The following is a 19,973-nucleotide window of genomic DNA, read 5'->3' on the forward strand; positions in this document are numbered from 1 at the left end:
AAACCACTTCAAATGGTCAACAAGAATTTGGTGCTAGACTAAGATACTCCCACACTAATTGTCCTACACCAAGGAATTGTTGAAAACGAAAACAAGTACCACTCACCTCTAGTCACGCAATATTAAAGTTAATCCGCCATTCTTGGCAAAAATAAGAAAACCACAAGTTACTTGAACCCACCTCAACAAACTTTAACCTCTGAGAACATGAAAAGTCAGATAAAAAGCAATGGCCATAATTTAATGTAAATTCGGAATCCCCGCCATCACCATGGTTCCAAATTCACAGTATTTCATCTTATGACGTGCGTCCCCATTTCTTTTGTGTTCCTAATTTTTCTTTTTTTTTTTTGTGGCCAACGGTCATAAAATCGAGGTTAATTCTTGCATTTGTAATCATTTAATTATTCATTGGAATTGAAGAAACTCATGTTCTCAAGAAGCAAATTAGTGCCACTTGAATAGGTGGTGAGGGTATCATGGCATGGTAAATAGGTTTGGACAAATTTTTTATGAAATTTACTCCAAAGCCAAATTTCTAAGAAATTTTCGGTGAAAGCAAATTTCAACAAAAAAATTTTAAGATAAACTTTCTAAGAATTTTTCGATAATGAAAATATTTCTAAGAAATTCTTCTAAAAAAAAATTTTCCCAAATCAAATCAAATTTTTTCTATAGAGACAAAATTTCTATGAAATTTTTCTAAGGAAAAAATCTTTATGAATTTTTCTCAAAAACAAAATTTTTACGGAATTTTTCCCAAAAGGGAAAAACGTACGGTACATCGGACGATATATATATATATATATATATATATATATATATATATATATATATATATATATATATATATATATATATATATATATATATATATATATATATATATGAGATCTATATCTAAATCTGAACCGATTTCCATGAAATTCACAAGTCGAGAGTCCAGAGAAAATCCTTCCTGCCAAATTCCAAGAGAATCGGTTAACACATGACAATTTTATTGCAATATTACTGCAAATCAGATGAACATATATATGGAAGCTAGGTTTTTATAGAAGCTGTATCAAGCTATTGATCGATTCAGACTATATTAGATACGTATGTTGAAGGTCATGAGAGAGCCGGATGAGAATTGGGCCCGCTAGAGGTTCAAGAAGTCAAGATCCCAGGTTTTTGTTGGTATCACTTCCAATAACTGCGCTAAGTATGGTTCAAATCGGTCCATGATTTGATATAGCTTGCCATATAAACCGATTTTGGGACTTATTGAGCATCTAGAGGGCGCAATTCTCGTCCGATTTGACTGAAATTTTGCACGTGGTGTTTTGGTATCACTTCCAAAAACTGCGCTAAATATATTTCAAGTCGGTCCCTGTTTTGATATAGCTGCCATATAAACCGATCTGGGATCTTGATTTCTTTAGCCAATAGAGCGTGCAATTCTCATCCGATTTGTCTGCAATTTTGCATGAGGTGTTTTGTTATGACTTCCAATAACTGTGTTAAGTATGATTCAAATCGGTTCATATTCTGTTATAGATGTCATACAACCCAATTTGGGATCTTGACTTCTTGAGCCTCTAGAGGGCACAATTCTCATTCGATTTGGCAGAAATTTTGTACAAGGGCTTCTCTCATGACCTTCAACATACGTGTCTAATGTGGTCTGAATCGATCAATAGCTTGATACAGCTCCCATATAAACCTATCTCCCGATTTTGCTTCTTGATCCCCTACAAGGCGCAATTCTTATCCGAATGAACTGAAATATTACACTATGACTTCTACAATGCTCAGCATTCATTTGCTTTCCAAATTGGACTATAACTTGTTTTTAATTTATTGGACATGGGTGTGTATGATCACTTTTCGATCATTAAATCATACGTCATACGCCACCGTGGTTACTCAATCATGGGAGCTACAGACTTTATGTAGTATCGGCCGAAACCTAAGCACTCCTTCAGTAGATTTTTTTTAACGATAATTTTTTAAGATAACGGAGTTATTAATTTTTTTAATTTTTTTTTTTTATTTTATATGGTGGTCTGTAAGATTTTTAAAATATTACGATAATGTGATGTTTAGAGAAGGTCTCAATTGCCTCTTACACTCTTGGACTTTTCTTGGCCCTCCTGTCTTGGTTGTTATGGTCCTAAGGACAGAAATGGCAACGGACGGTCACAAATTGGGGCTGTGAACGTTCCAACATTTTTTTACCCAATCTAAACTTGAAGATGTCTGCAGCTTTGATGAAGTTTTAGAGACATTCATAAAGTCTTGCTCCTCGTGACAGACACGAGATCATATCTGATGGGAAAGCATGCTGATATACTTAATGTAGCAAGTAACGATTTCTGAATAAGCTATGGGTGGGGTTTTAAAGGAATAGGAAATTATAGAACTAATGTGTGCTTTTCCTGCATTTCCTGCAGCTCTCATATATATATATATGAGAGCTTTATCTAAATCTGAACCGATTTCTATGAATTTCATCAGTAATATCAAGAGTCATAAGAAAAGCCTTCCTGCCAAATTTCGAGCGAATCGGTTAACAAATGACCATTTTATTGCACTATTAGTACAAATCGGACGAACATATACATGGTAGCTATATCTAAATCTGAACCGATTTTTTTCAATTTCAATAGGCTTCGTCTCTAGACGATCGGAAGAAAACTGCGACGTGTAGCATGTACACAAATTAACATGGATAGACGGACAGACAGACAGACGGACAGACAGACGGACAGACAGACGGACAGACAGACGGACAGACAGACGGACAGACAGACGAGACTTTATTGTACACCCCAATCTGAATTTTGATTTGTTATAACATATCTCATTATTCGCCTATATTTTATCAATCCAAAAAATTCGCCTCTATAGGCAAAGTAATTTGACCAGTTAAATTAGTCATGTTCAACTTGCAATGTACTTAAATATAGGTCAACCATTTTTGCATGGAGGGTGAAAATAATATAATCAACAGCAATTTGCTTGTCAATGTTTTCCCCTCTCTCAGTACAGCGGCAAAGAAACAGCCTAACAATATTATAATGGCGTATTTAATGCCATTTTTAAGCAGAAAATTCAAAGGCATAGGAATCACTTAGACATTGATTTGTTTTCAAAGAGTTTCGCCAACGTAATTGAATTCTATAATTTATAAACAATTGTGAAAATTGGAGCAACTTGATTTGTTTACTGCTTGAGGCAATTGACAAGACAAGAACTACAATGGAAATACTGAATTTTTATCAAATATGCTGTTCATAATATCGTTTGAGACTTTCTTATACCCTCCAACCATTAAGCTTATATATAAACCAGTAAGGAAGGGCAAAAGTCGGGCGGTGCCGACTGTATAATACCCTACACCAACACTATAAATACGATATGGGGGCTATATTCGATTCTGAACCAATTTTGATAGACCTCGGCGTATATTTTCAGATGGGTAATTAAACAATCCATATCAAATTTCGAGCAAAGCAAATATGTTCAAACTGTAATTACTATATGGACAAATTACAACATTATTGCAAATTACCCAAAGTCTGACGAACATATATATCTAAAACTGAACCGATTTCGAGCAAACTACTCGGATATTGTGGTAGTCGTCAATTAAAGCGTTTTGCAAAATTTTGGAAAGATTGATCAATAAATGTGCTTGCAGTGGCTCTGGAAGTGAAAATCGGGCGATATACATTTATGGCAGCTATATCTAAACCTGAACCGATTTTTATGAAATTCTCCGGTAATGTCGAGAGTCATAAGAAAATCCTTTCTGCCAAATTTCGAGAGAATCGGTTAACAAATGAGCACTTTATTGCAATATTTCTCAAAATCGGACAAACATATATATGGGAGCTATATCTAAGTCTGAACCGATTTGCAGCAAATTTCGTAGATATTGGGGTAGTTGTCGAGGAAAGAGTTGTGCAAAATTTTGGCAAGATTGGTCAATAAATACGCTTGCAGTGGCTCTAGAAGTAAAAATCGGGCAATATACATATACGGCAGCTATATCTAAATCTGAACCGATTTCCATGAAATTTACCAGTAGTGTGGAGAGTCAAGAGAAAATCCTTCCTACTAAATATCGAGAGAATCGGTTTACAAATGACTATTTTATTGCATTACTAGCTAATCCGGGCCCGCTCCGCTGCGCCTTCTTTTACTTTATATGGAACAAAAGTTTCCTTGGAATATTTATTTTCGCCAATTAAAGATCTTTTACTGAAATACCATGCTAACTTGACTAACAGTTCAACAATATAAGTACCTTTATCTGTATCTCATATGATCTTTATTGGTCTACGAATTTAAGTTTGGATGTAAGGTGTACTCCAATCTTAAAATACTTCATTTCAGCCCGATATTCTCATGATGTCTGATTTAGTGGTGCTTTCGGGGGAAGGTGGTCCCCCAGATACTTGGCACTGAAAAAATATCAGCATCATGCTCTTCTCTCAAATACCATTTCTTTAAACGCCATATTGCCATTGGCTTAAGAGGAGTTTACAGGATGAGGCGTCCCCCAAACACATTGCCCCAAAATAGGTTATCAAATTGGTTTTCTAATCTCAAATACCTTTCATTTGAGCCACATATTGGCATGGTCGAAAAACTTTTTCCCTTTGGCGGTGTTTTGGGAAAGGGGTGATGCCCTAAATACATGGTCCTACATTTGGATATCAAATTTGTATTCTACTCCCAAATACCTTTATTTGAGCCCCATATTGCGATGGTCACTTAAAAAATTGCTGTTTGTGGGGTATTTTGGGAAAGGGGTTGACCCCAGAAAATTGGTCCCGAAAATGGGTATCAATTCTTGTTCTACCCCCCAAAACCTTTCATTTAAGCTCGACATTGACATGGTCGGTAAATATGCCCGATTTAGGGGTGTTTTAGGATTGGGGTAGTCCCCCAAACACTAAGCCCGGAAAATATATCAGCAACGTGCTCTATTCTCATATATCTATGTATATTTATTTGAACCCCATATTGCCATTGCTCTCAAAGTTGGATATCAATTTCGTTCAAACTCCTTATTGCAAAAGTTAGCAAATATGTCAGGTTTGGGGTATTGGCCCAAAAAACTATGAATATTTAGTTCCCCTCTCTTTAAGACCCAAATTGTCTTGGTGAGCAGTACGTATTTGGGGGTTGTTATGGTGGTGGAACGTCCGCTAGACAGTTGGCCCCTAATGTTGATATCAGATACGTGGTCTACTCCCACATACCTTTAATTTGAGCCCCATATTACCATAGTCGGCAAACATGATCGGCTTGGGGGGTGTTTTAGAGGATGGGCGGCCACTCAGTGAGTTGGCCTTGAAAATATATCTCGGATTCGTGTTCCACTTTAAAAACCCTCTTATTTGAGCCTCATATTGCAATAGTCAGCAAATACTTACTATTTGGGGGTGTTGTGGGAGTGGCTTGGCCCTGTAGACACTTTTCCCGAATATTGATATGATATTCGTGCTTAACTCCCAAAGACCTTTCATTTGAGCCCCATATTGCTATGGTCGTAAATTTGTCCCCTTTGGGGGATGTTTTTGGTGAGAGGCGGCCCTCCAAACACTTGGTCCCATATTTGGATATCAGATTCGTATTCTACATTCAAATACCTTTTATTTAAGCCCCATATTCCCATGGTCAGTAAATAAGTCCTGTTTGTGGGGTATTTTGGGAAAGGGGTGGACCCCCAGAAACGTGGTCCCATATTTGGATATAAGATTCGTATTCTACTCGCAAATACCTTTCATTTGAGTCCCATATTGCCATGGTCGGTATATATTGGGTTGCCCAAAAAGTAATTGCTGATTTTTTAAAAGAAAGTAAATGCATTTTTAATAAAACTTAGAATGAACTTTAATCAAATATACGTTTTTTACATTTTTTTTCTAAAGCAAGCTAAAAGTAACAGCTGATAACTGACAGAAGAAAGAATGCAATTACAGAGTCAATCAATATATCCGATTTAGGGGTGTTTTGGGGCTTGGGGTGGTCCCCCTAGCACTTGGTCCGACAATTGGATATCACATAGGTTTTCTTATCCTAAATACCTTTCATTTGAGTCCCATATTGTCGTGATTGGTCTAAATATATGTTTGGTAGGTTTTAGGGTGGGGCAGCTCCCTAGGTACCCCATCCGATACCAAATTTTTATTTTTAGGGATTATAAGATAACTGGAAATCGGACCAACATATATAAGGGAGCAATATCCAAATCTGATCCGATATTTTCCAATTTCAATAGGCTTCGCCGCTTTCGCTTCTAGGCCGAAAAACATATTTATCAATGGGTCTCTCTTCATTCTGGGTGTTACAAATAAATGCACTAACTTATAATACCTTGTACCACGGTGGTGGTGTAGGTTATAAACATTGAGGTTTTGGTGTCCAGTTAAAAAAACTTTCTTGAAAAATTTTTATGAACTAATGTTTACCAGGAAAATGTTTTTCTACGAAAAACTAGCCTCTACTATGACAGCAAAAAACTTATCAAAAATTACAAACAAACGCATTTAGTTGTAATACCCTGTACCATAGTTGTGGTGTAGGATATAAAAACTGCCACCCAACCACTTTGGCTAACTCCACTTACTTTTTCTTTTATTCCTTGAAATAAAGAGCTGCGTAAACGTTTCAAGAAAAAAAAAACTACTTACACCTCTTTATGTACTATGGACATGTGTACTAATACAAAGAACACTGTCAATGAAAGTCAAAAGGAAAGAAATCCAAACAAAACATTTCGAAGGAAAAGTCAAGGAGAAAGAAAAAAGAACAAATATTTGACCCAAACGTACGATGGTAATTGGCAGACCATAAAATACTCAACAAAGCTAACAATTTAACACGATTGACAGAGTGACTGATGAAAGTTTAAACAAAATTTTAATAACTATATCCTTATTGGCGTGCACCCCTTGCCAAAGGACCGAATGTGTCAATGTAAGCTGGGTCGAAATTCTCTATGGAATATGCACACTATTTGCAAATACATATGTTTTTCAGAGGTTCAACGACTGCCTGTCTATATGCCACTACTTTTAGAAGGTACACTATTATCAAATAGCGACTCAGACAATATGTAATTCTCACAGCCTGGCACATCGAGCCGAAATTAAATTCAAGAGAACACAGTGTCCGCAGTCGCTGCTTACTCAAAGAGAAAACTCCCTCAACCTCACAGCATTCGAACCCGGCTGTGTATAGAACAGTTAGTGGAGTTTTGAGGCGGTGTCCACCAAACCATATAGTCATACACATCCAATTCATGACACGTAGTTCAAACCAACGACCTGTTTACAGGTGTCCAGGGCCAAATTTTTTTATACCCTCCACCATAGGAAGGGAGTGTACTAATTTTGTCATTCTGTTTGTAACTCCTCGAAATATTCGTCTAAGACCCCATAAGACCCCAACATTTATTATTGATCGTCATGACATTTTAAGTCGATCTAGCTATGTCCGTCCGTCTGTCCGTTCGTCCATCCGTCTATCCGTCCGTCCGTCTGTCTGTCGAAAGCGCGCAAACTTTCCTAGGAGTAAAGCTAGCCGCTTGAAATTTTGCACAAATGCTTCTTATTAGTGTAGGTCGGTTGGTATTGTAAATGTACTATATCGGTCCACGATCTTGGATCTTGACTTCTTGAGCCACTAGAGGGCACAATTCTTATCCGATTTGGCTGAAATTTTGCATGAGGTGTTTTATTATGATTTTCAACAAATGTGCTAAACATGGTTTAAATCTGTCCATAACATGATATAGCTGCCATATAAACCGATCTTGAATGTTGACATTTTGAGCCACTAGGGGGCGCAATTTTTATCTGATTTGGCTGAAATTTTCCATGAAGTATTTTGTTACGACTTCTAACAAGTCTGCTAAGTATGGTTTAAATCAGTTCATAACCTGATAAAGCTGCCATATAAACCGATCTGGGATCTTGACTTCTTGAGCCACCAGGGGACGTAACTATTATCCGATGTGGCTGAAATGTCCCATGAAATGTGTTGTTATGACTTCTAACAAGGGTGCCAAGTATGGTATAAATCGGTCCGAAATCGGTTAAAGCACCGAACCCTGCACGGGATAGCTGTGACAAGCTGGATAATTGAGGTCCGATTTGTGTAGTGTTCATTGGTGTTCATCACCCGCGTCGATCGGTCCTTTGGAACGGAACGGAGGTGGAGGTGGATCGCCACCTCCACATGAAAATGTTACAACAATAACCAGCTCCGAAGACTTCATGGTCCAGCAGCCTTCAACTCACCGACACTTTCGATGCAGCCTACTAACCTCGTCCCATCGCTTCCACCGTCCATCACCACCTATCCATCCATCAACTTCATACAATCCTTCTTACCGTTCACCAATCTACTCCGTTCTTTTATACATCGTTTTAACAGCACTGTCGTACCCAGGAGATCAATTGTTAAGGAAAACCCCCAAACAACACGATACTTGTGTAACATTTATCTTCCACTTCAGACTGTGGTGAAAAGCAAGAGCCGATGCCACCCGACCTCTCACTGAGACTCTCCTCTCTATACCGCTGATTGTCCGCGACTGCAATTACAGCTTCTCCGGATGGAGCATTCCACTATCCGCAACCTGTAGCACGCCCGGTAGCTTACAGCTAAGCTTATCATGGCAGCAGTGAACACCACACAGATTGGACCTCAATGTTCCAGCTTGAACCCGTGGCGGGTTCGGAGCTGGTCGGGCTGGTATCCAAGGAATACCAGCGACAACGTGTAAAAACATTCAAAACATCAGAACTTCAACACACACCCACTCGACCAGCTTCACTCGACCAGAAGTTCTGATTCCTTGGATACCGTGTTGTGTGAATTTTTCAGGTCATTCCTGTTTTGGCTCAGTCTTGTGCTGATTCATTTTGGGTTATGCCACAAGATTTCTGATAGTTTCTGAATGACGTGTTGCACAGGTGGTACTTCCATCATCCCACTAGGTTACCAGTCCGAAACAGTTTGGAGTTCAACTGGAAGTAATTGAACTACATGGTCGAACCAGGGTCCTTAATCTGGTACCAAGGGAGTCAGGAGCCCCAGGAATTTCGGTTCCATCCAAACTATGGTGCGGCCCCAGTTAGGAGCAACATGGTGGCTGTGGTTTACACCTGAAATCGCAGTAAGGGCATTGTAATACTCGGTGTGAAGTTGCATGTATTCAACCGGATACCGCGGCCCATAGATCGGCAAGAGTTTGGATAGTGGTCTGCCCCTAACCAAGGGAGAGAACACATCCAAACAACGTGAACTCGAATTGGAACTCATGCTAGTATCGGCTACGTACGGAAGCGTTGTAAACCGACGTTAAGAGCCCTGCAGGATTAAACCATCATGACAGGTGCCTGCACAAAACAACACTAGGTCCGTTTAGAGATTGAAAAGACCACGGGCCCTGGTTCTGTACGGTTTGTCAGGACTGCTTTCATCATCTGTTGGTATCGGTAAGGTATAGCCGGAGTATTTCCGATCTTGCTCTGGCCTTACGTCACTACGAAATTATGAAAGGTTAGAGTGGCAGTCCTTTACCGACTCACTTAGACAATTATAAGTCCATTGTGATACCACAGTAGCGACAGACCAAGGCCCACCAGAGGATTCGAACCCTCGACCACCGCACTGAGTATAATAGAGCATAGAGAGTGTCGCATAGTCGTATAGTGAATATGGTGCAAAGTGTCGTGCGAACATAGACACAAGTGGGTCACTAGCGTCGTCGTCGTCGCCTTCAGCGTCCTTGTAGTCGCACTATATGACCAATCCGACCTCTACCGTACGGCAATACATGCAACAACAGCCCAATACGTACTGCGGGACCAGTGCCGAAGTCGGAATAAATACGAAGAAGTCCACACGAGCCATGAGTCTTCATGGAGGACTGTGACTTTCAAAAAGATGCCGCAGCCATCTCGGAAGGAGAAAATGGTCACTGAAAAAGGCAGTCGACCTGCGAGCGAGAACGAGCAAGAGGAACGAGAAGAACAATACGGTGCACGACAAAGGAGGCTGAGGAGTATGTACCGACTAAAGTGCAGGATGCTATTAGGGAAAGAACTGGCATTCCAACAACTTCTAAAGAAGTTGGGAACAGAATCCGGTTTCCCAATAGCATAACACTGCGAAACCGCTGAAAAAGAAAACGAGCTCCCCGCTTTCAAGTACTGTGGGAAGCCCGCCTTCAATGGAAACCCCGACAGTATACTACGGAGGGGGACAAAGTCGGAATAGGTACGAAGGAAGCTGAAAGAGATAAGGAGCTGCCCTCTTACGCCAAATAAGCCAGAGAAACAGAGACGAACTGACATATGCAGTCTTCGATACCAGCAGTACAACTGATAGGATTCTAACAGACCATCAGTCACAAGTGGAGGATTTGATTTGGCAAGCTGATTTTGGAATATGTGTTGAACTCTGAAGAGTTACGAGTATAGAAGGGATCTCTTAATGCTTCGCTTCGCTACAGCAGAATGTATTGATACTGTCTAAAAGCTCGTTGGAAGTTTCCACACTCCCTGGGAGGACGAAAAGCACGACTTGGTAAAAAAGATGGGCATCCCCAGCTCACAAAGGTCTTCAAAATCCAGGGTTGGCCGCGGGAATGGTATGCCTTTCAAAGGGAGGAGAAGAATGAAGCAACTCTCCTTGTGATGGGCCAAATCTCCATGACAAGTTTGCCTAAGACTATAGGAAACATGGAAGGAATGAAAAAGGTTTCCGATAAGATACTTGAGATGACACGACGAAGTCGAGTGCGAGGCAGTCTTAGATTGCGGCACAGTCTTGGATTGGCGGAACTCTGGTATTGATTAAAGCTAGAGGACAGAGGGGGCCTGTGGATCTACATTGGGAACCCAGGGATTGAGATCTGTTTTCGACTGCCTGACCATAGTACAGGCGGACATCCGGGCGATCACGGAAGGCGTGAGGTAGTGTGGCGTTAAAGTGTGAACAGACAGTATTTTTACTCTGATTTGGTTAAAATTTGTAACGAGGAGTTTTATTGGAACTTTCTACCACTGTGGGGCTGAGATCTGTTTTTGACTGCCTGACCATAGTACAGGCGGACATCCGGGCGATCACGGAATGCGTGAGGTAGTGTAGCGTTAACATGTGAACAGACAGTATTTTTTATCTGATTTGGTTGAAATTTGTAACAAGGAGTTTTATTAGACCTATCTATCACTGTGATGAATATGGTCCAGATTGGTCCAACTCTAGGTGTAAGTCCCATACAAACGTACCACCGATTTTTGGTATTTTTGCTCTGTAGTGGTGAAAGACATCTCGAAACTTGGTGTCAGAGATTTTAGAAGTACCACAGAATATGGAAGTGCTTGGAACCAGGGCTGCGGAGTCGACCGAAGTTGAGGTTTTGAGGCTGAAGTCGAAGTCGGACTATTGAGCCGGAGTCGGAGTTTGGTTCGGCTCCGAATCCGGCTAAATACTTCGGGTCCGACTCTGCGCCCCAGAGTCAAACTCCGCAGCCCAGCTTGGAACGCTTTTCTAAGTTCGGCTAATTGGACATAACCAATTAAAGTAAAAGAAACTATGGGATAACCACCACTGAACATTTTTTCTGATTTTCTAGCCGGCATTTGGACCCAGGCGTTTTGCGTCAAAGGCGGACAAGCTAACCTCTGCGCTATGGTGGCCTAAATAGAGTTTTTGAGTTGACAAAACGCGTTTTTTTTTTTTTCTTTTAAGTCCCCTGCAATTTGTTCTGGAATGTTTTTTATACTGGATTGCTTTAATATGCTCCACCATGCATTAGCTTTTGCACGTTCAACCCTCGAATTGAACTTTTATATTCACTTGAACTACCTGTGTAGCGTGCCAGCTATGAAAAGGAAACGGAAAACAGTAACATTCCTATGAAAACAAACAAAAAGTCACTCTGTTTTTTATTCCCCTTCATCCCTCACCATCATTGTTCATACGTTTTAGACTCTCAAACACATTCACATTCTCTTTCTTCCTTTGAAACCAATGGCATAGCTTTGACACAGCAAGTGGTTGAAAATGCCTGTGACCAGTGAGCAAATGTCCTGCTTTTGCGCCTCTCCGTAAATGGACTCGTATGTCAAAATACATTCTCATTGTATGCAAATCAATGTAGTCATGATGGTAGTATTGGACTTTCTTAACCACTCTTACAAAAACACCTATTAATGCACATATGAGCTATGCCATAAAGCTTTACTCATGAGAAATGGTGAGTGTTAAGAAAATACTAAACTAAATATCGGTCAATATAGGATAAGAAATGAGCTAACTGTGAAAAAATCTGAAAAATTTAGGATTCCTGATAATTATATGTCGACTTTACAAATGGATCAAATTGCATCTGGTAAGCTTCCCATGGTTCTTCTTAGGATATCTAGAAGCAATTTAAAGCTAAATTTTCTAGTATACATATAACAATTATACACTTCGTAAACAGCGCTCGAATGATATATTTTACTACCGTGGAGTGACCCATATTAAAACGGGGTGATGTTGATACACACTGGCTTGGCGCGTTTTCGTGGACACAGGTACAAGTAGAGGCTAGTTAAACATTGAATGTCCAGCCAACAACCATTCTATGGTTAGTTGTTAAACAAAAGTTCATCGAGACGGTCATAATAAAAACGAAATCCGATCCAAGGATATGGCGACCAGGGATAGTTTGCTCGAGTGATTTCTACATTGCGGTCGAGTATAAGGAAAACGGATTTGATTTTGCTGGCTCTGCTTTAAACACTAGTATCATGAATATTTTAAAATGTATACGAAGGCAATGTCTTTGTCCTCTAATGAGGGCAACGGTCAATAGCTATAGAAACTCTAAAGACCAAAGAACTTTTGTCCCATATAATTTTCAATAGACTTAATATCGATATTATTCGATTAATTAGTTGTGAAATAATAAAACTCTCACCACTTCTATGTGAAAAGTGTGAATTTTTTCTCGGGAATAAGAAGCCGCCTTCCTTACCTAGTCCTCAGACTAAAAGAAATGCCTTCAAATTCCTTGGAAAATGTGAGTCAAAGTGTTTGCCAGGCTTTTGTTAGAATGAAAGACTATATATGGGAAAATTTAATCAACACACCACCGGCCTTTGTTCTGGACATGAAGAGATTTCTTCATAGCTACTGTTGCTGTCACTGTTCGTGTTGTTGTTCCAGCTGTAAACGAAAGAAATCGATTGAGAGTATTGAACGGATAATCAATGAGAAGGAAATTATCGTTAATAACACATCATTGGCGGAATTTGAATATAATAAGGAAAGTGTTAATACGCCGGTCCTGTCATTGGATATTATGAATGAAGTGTAAGTGATTGAATGAACTCTAGCATAACATAGCTAATATTGGTTAATGCGAGAAAAGTGTATATTTTGGGATGATACAAAATAAAAGGAAACCGAAAAACCAGAAAATTTCGTCTTTAGAGAAAATTTCATAGAAATTTTGTCTTTAGAGAAAATTTCATAGAAATTTTGTCTGTAGAGAAAATTTCATAGAAACTTTGTCTTTAGAGAAAATTTCATAGAAATTTTGTCTTTAGAGAAAATTTCATAGAAATTTTGTCTTTAGAGAAATTTCATAGACATTTTGTCTTTAGAGAAAATTTCATAGAAATTTTGTCTTTAGAGAAAATTTCATAGAAATTTTGTCTTTAGAGAAAATTTCATAGAAATTTTGTCTTTAGAGAAAATTTCATAGAAATTTTGTCTTTAGAGAAAATTTCATAGAAATTTTGTCTTTAGAGAAAATTTCATAAAAATTTTGTCTTTAGAGAAAATTTCATAGAAATTTTGTCTTTAGAGAAAATTTCAAAGAAATTTTGTCTTTAGAGAAAATTTCATAGAAATTTTGTCTTTAGAGAAAATTTCATAGAAATTTTGTCTTTAGAGAAAATTTCATAGAAATTTTGTCTTTAGAGAAAATTTCATAGAAATTTTGTCTTAAGAGAAAATTTCATAGAAATTTTGTCTTTAGAGAAAATTTCATAGACATTTTGTCTTTAGAGAAAATTTCATAGAAATTTTGTCTTAAGAGAAAATTTCATAGAAATTTTGTCTTAAGAGAAAATTTCATAGAAATTTTGTCTTTAGAGAAAATTTCATAGAAATTTTGTCTTTAGAGAAAATTTCATAGAAATTTTGTCTTTAGAGAAAATTTCATAGAAATCAGACAGGTTCTCAAATAAATGAGAACCGATAGTCGAACTCCTTCTGACTGCCAGTACGGGACACACACACAGAAGATGTTCTATAGTCTTCGACGTCCTCACAGCTACTGGAAAAGTTGTTACTGGCAACCTTCAATCTGTCAGCATGTTTTCCGATTAGACAGTGACCTGTCATGACGGACACAATGACTGAGACGTCTGTTCTAGGCAGTTACAGCAAAGCGGTAGACCTCTTCAAGCCTAGATTAGGCCAAATAGTTTTGGAATGCCCACAGCCCCCTCTTTGTGACAATCTATCATTCGTTGCCCTTCGAACCTGATCCTGATCCACTATGTCCAGAGGCATTAGATGTAGCATTTATTCAGTGCATCAGATGGTGTCATCCTCAGTACGTCTGTGATGTACAAACAAACCATCCTTTGGATCCGGTTGAGTATTCAACAATAAAGCATTATAGGTCTGACAACTGCAGTATACACCCAATGCATGACGCGCGGTCTAAACTCCCAACTTTTACCAATGGCTCTCTTGCAGGTGTATAGGGCAAGCGTTGCCTTTCTTGCCCTTTCCAAAATTTTAGGTTTGAAGTTCAATTTCCTGTCCAGCAAAACACCCAGATATTTTGCGCTTACTGTAAATGGAACATTTTCTCCTCCCAAGGAAACAGGTGCCACTGAAAGCAACTTGTATCTCCTGCTGAAGAAAACTGCTTCTATCTTGCACGGATTTATATCTAAACCACTCTCGGTAGCCCACTTCGTTGTTGCACGTAGAGTTTCCTGAGAGAGCTTCTCTACGAGTGCTGGGAAACATTCTTCTAACCGCAATAGCCATGTCATCAGCATACGTGACCACTTCTACACCTTTTTCTTCCAGAGACGATAATATATTGTTAATGGCTATATTCTGAAGTAGAGCAGACATGACATCTTCTTCAGGTGTTCCTCTGCTAACCCATCTTTTTAAATCCACAGATCCCAAGTCTGCCGTAATGCATCTTTCAGTAAGTTGTAAATAAAATTTCTTAGGGTTGACTTGATGCCTAGAAACTCAAACTCATTCATGATTGACGTCGGTTTTACATTATTGAAGGCACCTTCAAAGTCAAGAAATGCTACCATTGTATATTCCTTGACAGCGAGAGAACCCTCTTTATAGCCGACTAGGACGTGAAGGGCTGTTTCAGTGGATTTGCCTTATTGTATGCATGGTGCTGCCGCGACAGGCGATTTCCAAGGATCACAACATTGATGTATTAAATATTGAGATACCGGCCGAAATATGGGAAAGAGGCGCAGTCACGGTCAACATTTGCATGAAATAATCTTGAAACATTAAATTATATGGGCCGTACCATCGTTTCAAATCAAGATTTCAAGCATTTCCGAATTTTATGTGTTTTTTGAAAAACTTTCCTATAGCTCTTATATAATCACCCTTTATGGCACAGCGGAGCGTGCTTAGGTGGGCTAGTAATTGTAAAATGGACTCCATATGACGCACCCTTATTCCATACATGATGAATCAAGCAAACAAATAATCTTGGAAGGATTTGTGTAGTACCACACACAGTTGGTCTTTAATATAAATATCAGATTGGTACTTTTTTGTTCAAAGACCATTAATTACAGTCCAATTTTACTCCGATTGATCTACATGTCATATAAACGGGTCCCGAATATCAATATCAAGTTTTCAATCTACTTAGAATTATCTTACATTGGAGTTCAATTTGATACCAATCAGCCCCCAAGGGTTGTTTGTGGGAAGAGCGGCCCCCAAAACTTATCTCGAAATTTGACACCTAAAGAATTTTTACTAAAATGTCCGATATAACCGATTTATACTTACACCAAAGACCCGAAATTTACCCGGCACGGGATAGCTGTGAGCACTAACAGGCTGGTCCGATCTGTGAGGTGCTCATTGTTACCACGAGAAGCTTAGCTACCGGGCACGTCCACAGGTTGCAGATAGTGGAATGCTCCATACGGAGTAACTGAAACAGCAGTCGCGGACAATTAGTAGTCACAGACAATCGGCAGTATCGAACGGAGAGTCTCAGTGAGAGGCCGGACGGCACCGGTTCTTGCACAAGTACTGAGTGCCTATGATGCTCGATATAACAAGTGGAGTTATTGGCGCCTTTAAATAGCCAGTGGTCACGGCGTTCCCGCGGCGATCGGTCCTTTGGACTGGAACGAGCTTAATCACCTACAGTGGCTGAAGATCGCCACCTCCACACGAAAATGTGGCTACAACAACAATACTTGGCCTCAATTTTGTTATCAGTTTCGTTCTCTACTTCCAAAGCCTTGTCTTGTAGCGAGGTTTTTTGAGGTAGGCGGCCCTCCAAACATTATTAATTTCACAGAAATTTTGTTTTATAGAAAACTTCATAAAAATTTTGTCTTTAAAGAAAATTTCACGAAAATTTTGTCTGTAGAGAAAATTTCATAAAAATGTAGTCTTTAGGAATTTTTTTTTAAAATATTCATTATATCAGTTTTTCCCATGTTAAGAATTTTTTATAAACATTATTACACCATTTGAAGTTGCTCTTATTTTCATTTTTAACACATTTTTTGCGATAAATATCACAATTAATTTCGCCCATTCATTTGAATGATGACTCAAGAACTTTGATTGGCATAAATATTTGTTTACCTCCTTCGCATACTCTGTATGCGAGTGGGAATAGTAGGCTTATTAAGCAAGTTCATCTGGTTGTGATTTTATTGGTGCCAGGAAATGTACAAGGCGGAAGCAAGTGTACGCCAATCTACAAGTATACTATGTATATTAATTTGTTAACTTGCTTACAACTCCTTTCATAAATCTCTGGAAAATATCCACACTCTTATAAATCCTTTTGCTGATGACAAATGTTGTTCAAATACAGTTGTACATATGAGAACACTTGTAAATGTACCTACACACTATCAAACTAATGCAACACATAGAAGTGTGTAATCACAAAGACTTATTTGCATATCCTCAATTATTCGCTTGATATTATCAGGAAAATTCTTTGTGGAAATTATAAAGGCCGATCCAAATTCGGTGCCCAAACAAGGCCTCAGTGTGGTTTTAAAAGAGATTCTCATACAGTAAAGTCGGGGTAGAATAAACACCCAGTAGAGTGAACGCTTCTTTTGCATGAACATATCTTCATCTTCTTCGTGTAAGATCAAAGAAAGAAAACCAATTAAGAAAAAACAAGTAAAAAGGCGTTAAGTTCGGCCGGGCCGAACTTTGGATACCCACCACCTCGAGTATATATGTGAAAAGCCTTTCGTCAAAATCCAGTGAAAAATACATACCTTATGCCCTATAGCAGCTATATAGACATATCAAACGATTTAGACCAAATGCTTATAAGTACAAGTCATTGTTCAACCGAGAGATCGGTCTATATGGCAGCTATATTCAAATTTGGTTCGATCTGAGCCAAATTGAAGACCAACATCGAAGAGCCCAACACACCTCACTGTCCCAAATTTCGGCGACATCGGACAATAAATGCGCTTTATATGGGCCGAAAACCTTAAATCGAGAGATCGGTCTATATGGCAGCTATATCCAAATCTGAACCGATCAGTGCCAAATTGAAGAAAGATATCGAAGGGCCTAAGGCAACTCACAGACCCAAATTTCAGCAAAATCGGATAATAAATGCGGCTTTAATGGGCCCAAGACCCTAAATCTGGAGATCGGTCTATATGGCAGCTATATCCAAATCTGAACCGATCTGGGCCAAAATGACGAAAGATGTCGAAGGGCTCAACACAACTCACTGTCCTAAATCTCAGCAAAATCGGATAATAAATGTGGCTTTTATGGGCCTAAGACCTTAAATCGGAGGATCGGTCTATATGGCAGCTATATCCAAATTTGGACCGATTTGTGCCAAATTGACGGAGGATGTCGAAGGACCCAACGTAACTCACTGTCCCAAATTTCAGCAAAATCGAATAATAAATGTGGCTTTTATGGGCCTAAGACCTTAAATCGGAGGATCGGTCTATATGGCAGCTATATCCAAATTTGGACCGATTTGTGCCAAAATTACGAGAGATGTCGAAGGGCTCAACACAACTCACTGTCCTAAATTTCAGCAAAATCGAATAATAAATGTGGCTTTTATGGGCCTAAGACCCTAAATCGGAGGATCGGTCTATATGGCAGCTATATCCAAACATGGACCGATCTGGGCCAAATTGACGAAGGGTGTCGAAGGGTCTAACACAAGTCACTGTCCCAAATTTCAGCAAAATCGGATAATAAATGTGGCTTTAATGGGCCAAAGACCCTAAATCGGCGGATCGGTCTATATGGGGGCTATATCAAGATATAGTCCGACATAGCTCATCTTCGAACTTAACCTGCTTATGGACAAAAAAATACTTTGTGCAAAATTTCAGCTCAATATCTCTATTTTTGAAGACTGTAGCGTGATTTTAACAGACGGACGGGCAGACGATCGAACATGTCTAGGTCGTCTTAGATTTCTACGCTGATCAAGAATATATATACTTTATAGGGTCGGAAATGGATATTTCGATGTGTTGCAAACGGAATGACAAAATGAATATACCCCCATCCTTCGGTGATGGGTATAATTATAAATTTCGTAATAAAATCATTGTAGCATCCACATCTAAGGTAATTGATTAGACCCCGCTAAGGGGGTCTTTCCAACATTTCGACCAGTATCTCACGAATAAATGCTTCAAAGTTGTCTTCCAATGCGTCAATTGAAGCGGGCTTGTCTGTATAGACATGAGCTTTAACATAGCCCCACAACAAATAGTCTAAAGGCGATAAATCGCATGGTCTAAGCGGCCAATTTACCGGTCCCGAACGTGAAATAAAAGTTCGCGGAACTCGCCTCACAAAAAGTCCATTACTACGCGTGTTATGTGGCATGTGACACCGTCTTGTTGAAACCACATATCATGCAAGTCAAGCTCTTGCATTTTGGGCAAAAAAAAAGTTGGATATTATCTCACGGTAGCGCTCACCATTCACAGTTACGTTACGATTCGCAGCATCTTTGAAGTAGTACGGCCCAATGATGGCACCAGCCCACAAACCGCACCAAATTGTAAATTTTTCTGGATGCATTGGTAGCTCTTGCAATGCTTCTGGCAGATCTTCACTCCAAAATCCACAGTTCTGCTTATTTACGTACCCAATGTGCCAAAAATGAGCTTCGTCTTAAAATGGAAGAAGCGCACGATGAGCTTTCTTAACAGGGCACGCATCTTCTATTATATAAAAATTTAAATTAAATTGTTGCGCTTTGTTTGTTTATTTGTTAGTTTGTTTGTCTGTACCGTATAGACTCAAAAATGGCTGAATCGATTTTCATGAAATTTTCACAGATGGTACAGTTTGGGTCCCCGGTGAAAAAAAGGACCTACATTTTTTGATATCCGAAGGGGGGGCGAACCCTCCCCTATGCCAGATCTCGGAGATGCGTGCACCGATTTAAGCGAAATTTTGTATGCCACCTTATGTTATCTCAAAAACACGAATAACCTGGGGGGACGCCCTATCCCAAAACCCACACGAACGGATATTTTTACCGATTGGGACAATATGGGTATCAAACAAACGGTATTTAAGAGCAGAATACGAACATGGTATACAAATGTCACCCTGAGTGTTCATGGGGGTCTCACAACCCCAAAAAAGCCCCCAATAGGACTATTTCACCGCTTTGGGCAATA

General features: G+C 39.2%; 1 protein-coding gene across 1 annotated transcript in view; it reads left to right on the top strand.

The window, feature by feature from the left end:
- The window catches only part of LOC106090777 (uncharacterized), a 133,639-nt gene that overhangs the window by 109,710 nt on the left and 3,956 nt on the right, over nucleotides 1-19,973 (top strand). Inside the window, exon 13 of the mRNA XM_059365442.1 lies at nucleotides 12,970-13,374. Within this exon, the coding sequence (XP_059221425.1) occupies nucleotides 12,970-13,374 (405 nt within the window). The remainder of the gene's footprint in view (nucleotides 1-12,969; nucleotides 13,375-19,973) is intronic.

Source organism: Stomoxys calcitrans, chromosome 3 (genome assembly GCF_963082655.1).
Source record: "Stomoxys calcitrans chromosome 3, idStoCalc2.1, whole genome shotgun sequence".
NCBI lineage: Eukaryota > Metazoa > Arthropoda > Insecta > Diptera > Muscidae > Stomoxys > Stomoxys calcitrans.